The sequence below is a fragment of the Henckelia pumila genome, chromosome 4 (genome assembly GCF_033568475.1).
Source record: "Henckelia pumila isolate YLH828 chromosome 4, ASM3356847v2, whole genome shotgun sequence".
Classification (NCBI taxonomy): domain Eukaryota; kingdom Viridiplantae; phylum Streptophyta; class Magnoliopsida; order Lamiales; family Gesneriaceae; genus Henckelia; species Henckelia pumila.
In genome coordinates this window covers 125,548,478-125,559,627 of record NC_133123.1, presented here as the reverse complement: position 1 = coordinate 125,559,627, position 11,150 = coordinate 125,548,478, and the positions used below count along the sequence as shown (strand labels likewise).

The 11,150-nt window shown below is 34.0% G+C and overlaps 2 protein-coding genes and 1 non-coding gene across 5 annotated transcripts; 1 reads left to right on the top strand and 2 right to left on the bottom strand.

The window, feature by feature from the left end:
• Nucleotides 1-1,127: 1,127 nt before the first annotated feature.
• Nucleotides 1,128-5,892, top strand: LOC140866516 (potassium transporter 26-like). 2 transcript variants are annotated; one of them, XM_073271515.1, is made up of 6 exons: nucleotides 1,128-1,265; nucleotides 3,006-3,474; nucleotides 3,807-3,857; nucleotides 3,945-4,258; nucleotides 4,448-4,817; nucleotides 4,894-5,892. In XM_073271515.1, exons 1-6 carry the CDS (start codon nucleotides 1,155-1,157, stop codon nucleotides 5,709-5,711), a joined length of 2,133 nt encoding a protein of 710 aa, XP_073127616.1. In that variant the 5' UTR covers nucleotides 1,128-1,154; the 3' UTR covers nucleotides 5,712-5,892. The 2 variants fall into 2 exon arrangements, with proteins under 2 accessions (XP_073127616.1, XP_073127617.1); XM_073271516.1 differs by lacking the exon at nucleotides 1,128-1,265 and adding an exon at nucleotides 2,712-2,847.
• Nucleotides 5,893-6,826: 934 nt separating this feature from the next.
• On the bottom strand, nucleotides 6,827-10,051 carry LOC140865641 (sm-like protein LSM4). 2 transcript variants are annotated; one of them, XM_073270352.1, is made up of 8 exons: nucleotides 9,864-10,051; nucleotides 9,708-9,742; nucleotides 9,568-9,609; nucleotides 8,881-8,979; nucleotides 8,721-8,798; nucleotides 7,757-7,793; nucleotides 7,440-7,601; nucleotides 6,827-7,135 (listed from the first exon to the last, which is right to left on the bottom strand). In XM_073270352.1, exons 2-8 carry the CDS (start codon nucleotides 9,708-9,710, stop codon nucleotides 7,113-7,115), a joined length of 444 nt encoding a protein of 147 aa, XP_073126453.1. In that variant the 5' UTR covers nucleotides 9,711-9,742; nucleotides 9,864-10,051; the 3' UTR covers nucleotides 6,827-7,112. The 2 variants fall into 2 exon arrangements, with proteins under 2 accessions (XP_073126453.1, XP_073126454.1); XM_073270353.1 differs by having other exon boundaries at nucleotides 9,954-10,009.
• Nucleotides 8,040-8,234, bottom strand: LOC140870251 (small nucleolar RNA snoR127). Its single transcript, XR_012147221.1, has one exon. It is a non-coding gene; the product is annotated as a small nucleolar RNA snoR127 (small nucleolar RNA).
• Nucleotides 10,052-11,150: the final 1,099 nt, after the last annotated feature.

The window sequence follows — 11,150 nt, the reverse complement described above, 5'->3', positions numbered from 1 at the left end:
TGACAATTTTTCTTGGACTTATATATATATATATAATATAATATATGACAATTTTTCTTGAACTTTTGCTACACGAACTTCAATAATATTGAAAGTTTCCATACAGACTACCGTTAATTAAAAAGTCAAATTTCATTAATTAAGATTAAAACTGTAAATGCATATTCCCAATAGGCCAATACTGGTGCGTCTTGCATGTATATATATATTCAAAACTTGTTGATTAAGTCTTTTGATTTCCCTAATAGCTCACAGTAATTATTCCGTTACGTTTACACTTGCAACCTTTCATATTCTCGACTATTTATTATTGATCATTATATTATATTATATTTATATAAATATTTGTAAGATCAAATTTATGACTGAGATTTGTTAAATAGATTTTTATTATAATAGACAGAACCTAGCTAGTAATAAAGTTTTATGTGAAAAGAGATAAAAGGGTATAATTGTACACGCATGAGAATATTATTTATATATATATATATATATATACACACACACGCACATATCTTACTAATAGTAATAGTATAATACTATTTAATTAAACTTTTATGTTCTTAATTAATTAATTTGATGAATCACGTAACGAAATTACAGTAATACCCATTATTTTCCCTTTATTACATTGTTTTTTATGCTAATAAAAATTTCACCCTTATTATCATAAAATAATATCTATTTTTAAAATCCTCAACCATATCTTTATTTAAATTTAAAAATATTTAGAAATCTTCAATCTTATCTATATATATTTTAAAATATAATCAAACTTCTATATAAGTATATATATTTTAAAGTTTTTAGACACCCCATCGTCTCTAATAAAAAAGTACGAAAAAAAATCAATAATGATTACATAAATATTTCAACTTTATTATATTATATAAGTATGCATCTTAATGTAGAAGGACACCACTATATATAAAATCTGTACAACAATAGAGAAAAAGAAAATTTATGACAAATTACACGAGTTTTGTTAAATAAATTGTGATTATGATAGAAAATAGATATTGGTAATAAATTTTTGTACAAAAAAAAAAAGTAAAGGGTATGACCGACCATACACGCTTGATAGATGTACATTTATATATGAAGCAAAAGTTATTCAGTATTTGCGCGTAACAACTTGAATTTTTCGAAGGATTATGGGTTCCCAGGATGAAATCGAAGTGGAAGTTTCTGCTGAGAATAAAAATGGTGATGCCCATAGAATTATCACAATGGAAAACTTTCCCAGAAAAATTTTGCATTCAAAGGTATGAAATTTCAATCCCATTTTTTTTTTCTTTTTCTTTTTTTGTTTTGTTTTGTTGTTTTCAGACGTTGGTTACTTGATTTCAGGCCAAAATTTATTCATATTATAATACATTTAAGATGCTGTTAAACTCGTTGATTGTAGCATGAAATAGCATGTGGGAATTGGGATGGTATCGTTATTATATATGTAAATATTATGTATACGATATTTATTTATCATGTTCAATGAATTCCAAGAAATGCTTATAATTATTGTGTGTGTATGTATGTGTGTGGTTTTGTTTTGTTTTGTTTTTGTTTTTGTTTTTCGAGTTATGGTTACAATGGAGTATCTCGGTGTCAAAACGGGATGGCTGAGGTAGCAACCCAACATTAAGGTTATCTCCAACCACAAACACAATTTTGATGTAAGTTTTGCATTAAAATAGTGAAACTTTTGCACCAAATAAACATCTATCCCCAACCCATTTACACCAAATCTTACACCAAAAAATTTATTCTCGAAATATTCTTTTTATATTATATATATTAATTATTATTATTCAATATATTTTTACAAATTATATAATTAAAGATTTATATTTTAAAAAAATATTTTATCGTTAATAAATATAAATAATAAAATTTAAGTTTATTAAATTAAATTAATAACAAAATATTTATTGATTAAATTAAATAATTATAACCTAATTTTTTTTAATATTTAGTTATTATTAAAATAAAATATTACAAAATATTTAATTAATACTTATATTTATAAAAAAAACAAATCAAAAGTATTTTAATTTTTTTTAAAAAAAATAAAAATTTTGCACCAAATTTGGCGCAGCCAATGGGGGCACCATTTTGGCGCAGGTTATGGCCCAGCGTTGGAGCTGTCCTAAGCGGGGCGGACCGGCTCAACTCCAAGGCGAGTTGTGAAAACACCAGATGGAACAGGTCAACCCGGCGGGTTTATGTGTAATTTGGTAGATTTTGACGGACCAACCCGCAACATACCATTAGGCAGAGGCAGGTCGGGCTGGCCTACTTTTTAGGTGGGTTGTGAAATTATCAACTCATCTATTTTATATGGCGGGACGTGCCAACTCGACAAATCTAGTCCGTTTTGACACATGTCACACATCTAATTTGAGCTATAAACAACGGCAGAAATGTCTAGTTTTAGAATCGTGTATTTCGTAAAATTAGTAAGATTTTAAAATCGTTCATAAAATTATATGTAGCAAGTACTCCTTGTTGTCTAACATCCTCCTCCAATTCATTCTATTGACATCCCTTCGAAAACTCCTATGTTTATTCTCCTCTCCATGTATTTATTGTCTTAATTAATTATCACTATTATTTTTGAGGGGCTTGCAAGCACCCACCCACCTCTAAAAATATGCATGCAGCAGCAAATATATAAGTCCCAAAAATCCCCCCGTATCTCTCACAGTCTCATTCATTGTCAAATTCTTGCTTTGCTCTTTCTCTCTCCCATTGTCCACCCTTTTATATCAACACATAATCATAATGAGCATGGAGGAAGACGAGGAGGTCCCGCGGTTTAAGAAATCGAATTCCAACCCCAAGAAGATGGTAATTAACGTGTACTGATTTTAGAAATCCACTGTTATATATTTTTGGTTGAATGCAATGTTGTTTTATGTATATATGTTTATTTATGTAATCAAATCATTCATGTAATTATGAAGATGCCGATTATAATAAGCTCTTTGTTTTGTTTGTTTGCTTAGGAATATGATGCAAAAACAACTGTGCTCCTAGCTTATCAAACACTTGGAATCGTGTATGGAGACCTAGGGACTTCACCGCTTTATGTGCTTCCCTCTTCTCTACTTGAAAATCCCACAAGAGAAGATTTTCTTGGAATTTTTAGCATCATCTTCTGGACGTTGACCGTTATACCCTTGATCAAATACGTATTCATCGTCCTTCGTGCGGATGATAATGGAGAAGGCGGTACTTTTGCCTTGTATTCGTACCTATGTCGCCATATAAAGTTCCGAAACAACCTCACCATTCAGGGTACAAGGCTCCCATCTGATTCAAATTTGAGGTATTATCAAGAAGGCAGCACTATAAAGAATAAAAGCAAGGCTTTTATTGAGAAAAGTAGCAAAGCTCAGTTTCTTCTGACCTTTTTTGTGCTTCTTGGCACTTGCATGGTCATTGGTGATGGAGCTCTTACGCCAGCGACTAGTGGTATGCATTATAACAAAATCGTAATGGAAATGTTCGATCGTACATGTTTGAATCTTGTTGATTTTTGTCAAGAAAATAGTATCTCTTTTTCTCTGTTAGAAAGTTAACAATAAGAAGTGTAAGATCTAAAGCAGAATATATATGGATGTGTTGGTATATGTTAAAATGTAGAAACTATAACTAAACTCTAGATTTCACACACTTATTTCTACATTTGAAGCCCTATAGAATCCACCCTGTTAACATTTGATTAATTGGTCTTGAGATATATTTGAAATTTCTATTTACTTCTTCCCTTTCCAACTTGAATGCGTTTTCCCCCTTTGCTGCAGTTCTTTCTGCTCTTTCAGGAATTCAGACACTGTCCCCAAAGATTACAACCAGTAAGATATAAGATGTGTTTACTTGTATTTTACAATACCATGATAATGATGCAAATCCTAATATTTGTTTCATTTTTCCCTTTTCAGATTATGTTGTCCTTATGGCAGTTATTCTTCTCTTAATTTTGTTCTATTTCCAAAGATTTGGAACAAGTAAAGTTAGCTGCTCTTTCTCTCCAATAATGTTTTTGTGGTTTACTACAAATGCTGCAATTGGAGTCTACAACATTATCAAGTACCATCCCTCAATCCTCAAGGGAATTTCCCCTTATTACATGCTCAATTTCTTTCAAAAACGAGGCCGGACCGGTTGGGAGCTCCTGAGTGCAGCCTTTCTGTGCACATCTGGAGCTGAAGCAATGTTCGCTGATTTAGGCCACTTCAACAAAAGATCGATCCAGGTTAGAATGAAAACCATCGCTGATCAATGTATTCATTATAATCTTACATAAGTTCCACAAGTCGTTGTGGAGCCATTTATAACATTGCAAGGCTTTCCCTCCTAATACATCAAAATTTCGGGTTTGAAAATGTACCTTTGGGATTCTTGTTACAGTTCAAGTTAAGAGAGTATTGATTTTTCGATGCAGTTGGCTTTCTCTGCATTTGTTTATCCGTCGTTGGTGTTATGTTACGCTGGAGAAGCGGCTTACTTGGTCCAGTTCCCAGAAAAATTGAGCACAGCATATTATAGCTCCATTCCCCCTCCGGTGTACTGGCCAATGTTCGTGATCGCCACCGTATCTGCTGTTGTTGCCAGCCAATCTATGATATCTGCAACATTTTCTATCGTCAAGCAATCTCTTGCTCTCGGATGCTTCCCTCGAGTTAACATGCTCCATACGTCCTCGAAGCACGAGGGTCAAGTCTATTCTCCAGAAGTCAATTTCATTCTTGGGATTCTTTGTATTGCTCTTGTTTTGGGATTCAAACAAGGTGTTGAAATAGGCAATGCATATGGTAAAGATATTTCCCTATGATATCTTGGGTTCATGTTATGATTCAAGATTTCCTGATTTTTCTTTTTGTCATACAGGCGTTGCAATCATATGTGTGATGCTTATAACCACATGCTTGGTGACACTAGTGATGTTGGTCATTTGGGACACAAATTTCTTTCTAATCTTGGCCTTTTTCGTCCCGTTCCTTTTCGTCGAAACCTGTTTCTTATCAGCAATGGTAAACAAAATCCCACTGGGGGGATGGGTTCCGTTCGCAATAGCGGCTTTCTTTATGATCATCATGTTATCTTGGACCAGTGGAAGAAGCAAAAAAACAAAATTTGATTCTGAAAGGAAGCTCGGATTGGAAGAACTCCACAGGATCTTATACGAAAGCGACCTTCACCATCCTTCCGGCATATGTTTGTTCTGTGCTGATCTGGTAAATGGTGTCCCGCCGATTATCAGACACTACATTCACAACACGAATTCTCTTCGGGAAATAACCATCATCGTGACCATTAGAACTCTTCCGATCAAGACTGTGCTTCCGGAAGAGCGGTTTGAGGTTGCGAAAGTGGGATTCGATGGAGTGTACCGATGTTTGATTCAGTTCGGCTACAAAGATGAACAAAGTTTAGCAGGAAATGCCGTTGGATTGATCGTGGAGAAGCTGAAAGAGTTGGCAGAAAGTACAGAAGAAGCTAAGAAACTGGATTCTGCACTGGCCAAAGGGGTCGTCTTTGTCACGGGAAGAACGGTTCTGAAATCTAAAGAAAGCAATGGGTGGCTGGATCGTTGGACTATAAATTATCTCTACAGATTCTTGCAGAAGAACAGCATCTCGGCAGTCACATCACTCAGAATTCCTCCGGAAAATTTCTTGCAAGTTGGTATGTTGTATGAAATATGAGTGGACAGGGGAGTTAGAAGGGGTTCATTGCAATATTTTGAATTCTGGTTCTTGGAATTTAATCTTTTTGTTTAGTTTCATTAATAGGAATGCGTGTATGATTCAGTACTTGTACGTGCTTGATGTGTTGAACAATGCCAGGATCATATATTGTCTGGAATCAGGATCAATTAATTCCATTTACTTTGATTCGAGATATTTCTTGCCAATAAACAATATTTATGAAAAATTTCCTAACAAATTGTTTTGAGACTCGAATTAATAACAACATGCAAGAGAACAAATATAACAATATAGAAATAGTACGATATTCATCTCAAAGATTCCATTGCTGTTTGTTTATATTTGGGTGGAAAACTTTTTCCTGAAAGCAACCTGCAAAAACATAATGAATATACAACAAATTTATCTTTTCAAAAGTTTCGTAGTTAAAAGTATTAAGTTATGCCCATCATCCAAGAAGTCAAGGAAATTGGCCAAGGAAACAAACGAGATTTTTAGAAAGCTGAGACAAATAAATAGTGCCTTGGATTGCATTTAGATTGAAACTTTTGAGGTTGTGCTTAGATGAATGGATTTGAGATTTTCAAAATTAAAAATCTACTTCATATAAAGTTATACAGTTTCAACAATAGCAGTGATGAATTTCAACGACACACAAAATGAATTGGAAATTCATCAATCAAATTCTTCTTCAAATGAATCAAATCAAATCTCAAATTCTAAATTAAATCGATCAATTTCAACGACACACAAAATGAATTGGAAATTCATCAATCAAATTCTTCTTCAAATGAATCAAATCAAATCTCAAATTCTAAATTAAATCGATCGACCCAAGTACAAACAAATCCACATCTGAAACCATGGCATGAATTTGACTCAATTCCCTCATATGGCTCGAGTATATTTTATGCTTCAATTTCAAATATATTCTCCAACCTAATCGTTTAATTTAAAATGATTTCTAAAATTCAAATATTTCCATCAAAACACACCTTAAATCTTGTATCTTGATAATTCCCTCTCCCTCATTTCCAAAGTGGGTTCTAAATAGTTACATGTACCACACATTGGCAGTTTGAGGCAGACCGTACATTTTCATTTACAAAGCGAAAAAGAAGAATCTGAATTTTCCTTAAAACCTTTTACTACCAACAAATACAACATGTAAAACATAAAATACACTTCCATCATAAACCAAAACTTAAATAAATACCAGCCAAGATCTCTAATAGAGAAAAGGAAAAGTTCAATCTTATAAGATCGATGATTTCAATTGAATGACAGGTAAAACTTCCCGTCCATCTTCATAGCCAGACAAATCCTATAACAATATTGATGCCAATAAAAAGGCGCATTTTTCACACATGATACACTAGCCTCCCTAGCTTTTATACATCAACCACGTCCCCGACCTCCACCTGCCATTAAAAAGATTGATAAATTATTCTACGCTAGCAAACAAAAGGAAAGCAACTTCAGCTGTTGATTATACATAATAAGAAAATAGAGAGCTCTCATTTTCAAAAGTTTACAACATTCTCCAGATCGTGAGTGCCTCTATTTCTAGGATTCATTACCGAGTTATTTCACTTTGTTTGCGAATGAGGATTCAATACTCTTGTACAAATGGGAACCATTGAGCTCGGTTCCAACCGTTGGAAAACAGATTTTGGTTGAACTTCACGAGGAAAAAAAATTAAGAAAATAATTTTTCATTCATACCCCTGTTACCGGACGGTTTGCTGCCAGACAAACCCTTTCCTCGGCCTCCTCGGCCACCTCCATCATCTATACCACCACGCCCAATTCCTTTCGAGGATCTTCCAGCTGAGTTGTCATCTCTACCTCTTCCTCTTCCACGTCCAACTCCAGGTGGTTTTCTGTCTGAAGTGATAAATTATCATAACAAAATTAGATCATTGTCAGGTTTTCAATTAAATAGCAATGCTAAAAATTAAGACATAAACTTCAATCCAATGAATGGTGAAATCTGAGGTAGACACAGCACTTTGAAAGTTTTCAAAAATAGATTTAAATACCTGATCTCTTGGTTTCTTCCTGAACTTTATCAATGACCTGGGAAAATAATTTCACCCGGAATTAGCATAAAAATCCGCAGCATAATAATAAATCAATTCATGGCCAATAGCAAAGAGAAACAAGATAGTGGTATCACGCAAATTGGTTTTTTGAATATTAATTTAGTGTCATTTTAGCTAGTGAAATGGTGGCTACAAAAAACCAAAGCCAGACTACTTTCAAAAGCAGAATTGCTAAAGAAAAAAATAACGGAAGAATTTTTTTTTTTTAAAATAAAGAGGCTCTAGTCAGCTATCGACCAATCCCTGTTTTTATCATCAGATAGTTGCACTTCAACAAAAGGTGTCCAAATGATGTTAGTGCCACTGCACAGAGGCAAAGATACCAAAAGGCCTCCAAAGGACAGTTGACAAAAACACAATAAACAACCTTTTGGAGCACATTGATGTCTGATTTGGCTAAGGTACATCATTCCAGAGCAGCAAAGTGAAGAGAAAAATATAAATGCAATAATAATCAAGACTATTAACAATTTGAACAAAGGTTTATGTCCATAATTAATTGAAAACACCCTATAGAGCATATTGCCTAATGCATTCACCATTCAAAAATGAAGGATACTGGTTTCTTTAATGACTTAACTGTGGACGTTCCAATGACTGCCAATAATAAACCAACTGAAAAAGGCTGGAAGATGTTACTCATCAAATCATTAAATAAACACAACAATAAACATATCCTTGGAAGTTCCCCTACCATAAATAACACAAAGCATAAACCAGGCCCAAGGTAGCAAAAGCAGTTCATCCCCATTAAAGAGTATGATTTTGATATTAAGATAACGGTAATTGCTCGATTTCCATTATAATGAACATTGTAATATGTGGGCAAAAGCACCATTTAAGTTTGAATAAGTAACACAAAGAAAGTACTAAAAAATAAAAATCTGAAAGTTAAACGTACCTCATCTGGAACACGGAGGTACTTAATTGTATTGCCACGAATGTAGCATTCTGGCATTCTCCAAAATCTATCTCCATCCTACAAGTATCAACAACTTTAAGTACAACCACAGTAAACTAACATAACTTATAAAGCATAAATAGATAAACACACGCACTACCTTTGAGGTACAGATGACTTCTCGAAGATGGATATTCATCCAAGTATCACAATTCACCAAATGCCCATTATAAGTTTCTCCGTTTTTCAGCTCCACCAACTGCCATCATATCAGATATTTCCCAGTGAAGTGTATTAAAACGCAAAAACCAAAAAAAAAAACAGAAGATAAAATATCTATGTATAAAAATTCAAACCAAGGCAAATAAATCTTTGACAATTCCCAGGAACTGTTAGCTCATAAATTATGTCCCGTAGGTTAAAAAATCAATCTTGGAAAAGCAATTATTCAAATTCATCATGCTAACATCTAGTTGGTTAATGCCATAGCAGTGTCAGAATTTTCAGTTAATCCAATTTTTAACAGCAAGTATTTTTTTATCATGTGGTCAACACATTTCACTGTGACTCTGCCACCACAGAGTATCCCCTACAACAGAACATAACAAATAGTATAAGAACCGACATTAACAAGTAATTATCACCAAGCTCAACAATAATGTTCACATTCATCAAGCTAAATTTATTATATGTCCGTCTATTGCAGCATCTTTATCCAGATTCACACGATCTAATGAGAAAATTTTGAACTTTAAACACAAACCGTCCTTCGTACAAACCATTGAAGATCACAGAAGAGACCGTGAACGTCAATAAAAAACAATAAGCAAAGGTACGGAAAAATTACCATGGGATGCCCTTGTGCAGTCTTAAGCAACGACAGCGGAAGCTGTAAAACAAGAAGGAAAATAAAAGACCGTTCACCATTGGGAATCACATAAAAATAAAAAACCCAAGCCCTAACTTTTACTTGTAACAAAAACTTACCATATTTCTGATGGTATCGAACTACTGATCGAATTCTGCGAAGAAAAAACGAAGTCAATTTAAAATCAATGGTAATAAATATAAATCAGGAAAAAAAAAAACACACACACACACAACAATAAAATCATCGGTCAATTAGAGAAATAGAAACGGTACCAGAGAGTTCGCTATGGGAACACAGTGGTTCTTGCTCACGTTTACGGAACTGCAGCACAATTTTGCGAAGAAGAACGAAAAACAAACTACCTCGAAAACCCTAACGGATCGCTAAAATAATGCAGAGGTGAGGTTTTGTTCATTAGAGTTTCAGCAAGAAGTTGTTTTGACCTCCCCAGTGATATGAATTACACTGGGAAAAGGTCATTTTTTAAAAAAACAATGTTAAGTTAGCATATATGTTAGAATTTGTATTATAAAATTTGGATTTAAAAAAAAAATCAAGAAAAAAATTTAAATTTTTTTTATTAAAAATAAATTTATTATTTTACCCAAAAGGTTGGCCCCGAAGGGACCCCATTCCACATGAATCAGATGCCCATTGGCTCATGCGGTGGTTAAATCGAGGGATGTGCGCGAGCGCAGGGACCTAAAGGAGGAAGCAACATGACCCAACCCCTAGAGCATACCCCACAATATTTCAGCAGGGAATATGCTCCACACGAGGATCGAACCCACAGCGTTAAGAAATATCTTCTTCACGTCACCTCAGGTCTTACCAACTCGCCTATGCCCCTGTGGGCTTTATTATTTTATGAACTCAAACTCACGAAATCCGACCAAATTTATTAAAATTTTATTTAGTTAAATAATGAAACCTCTCAGATATCAATCTGTTTTTGAAATATTATTTTTGCTAAATACTAAAACGATTTTTACAATTTCAGATCTAATTCCATGAATCCAAACACACGATGGGCTGAACAAGGAAACCATGAATTGAATTTAGGAAGTTTACATTCCTCCGTCTTTCTTCACAACAGTACAATTGGAAATTATTTCTCCACCAGCCAAGTCTCAAAGCCCAACTGACAGTTCTAAACCGATTAATCCAATTCGTAGTTAAAAAAAATGAATCAGTTTGTGCCACTTTCATCAGCACATACAATCGCTTCACGATCTGGAGAAGGAATTTTTCCTGCATCAAACAAAGAAAAGGACAAAAATGAGAATGAAGAATTAATGGTTAAAGACCAAGATTTTGAAATGTTTTCAGTTGAAGAAGCAGCGGATGAAGACTTCTTAACTAATGCCCAACGATCTAGTTATTTCTGATTATATAATCAAGTAGGACCTCAATCTCTGACAATGCAGAACTTGAGGCGATAAGGTCAACTGACGAAGATCTCGATGATGATTTGAATAGCACTCTGACTGAAATTTAAGTATTACTACTGTCACTCTCTAAGGACATTCAAGAGATCAAGAACGATAACACAAAATCGA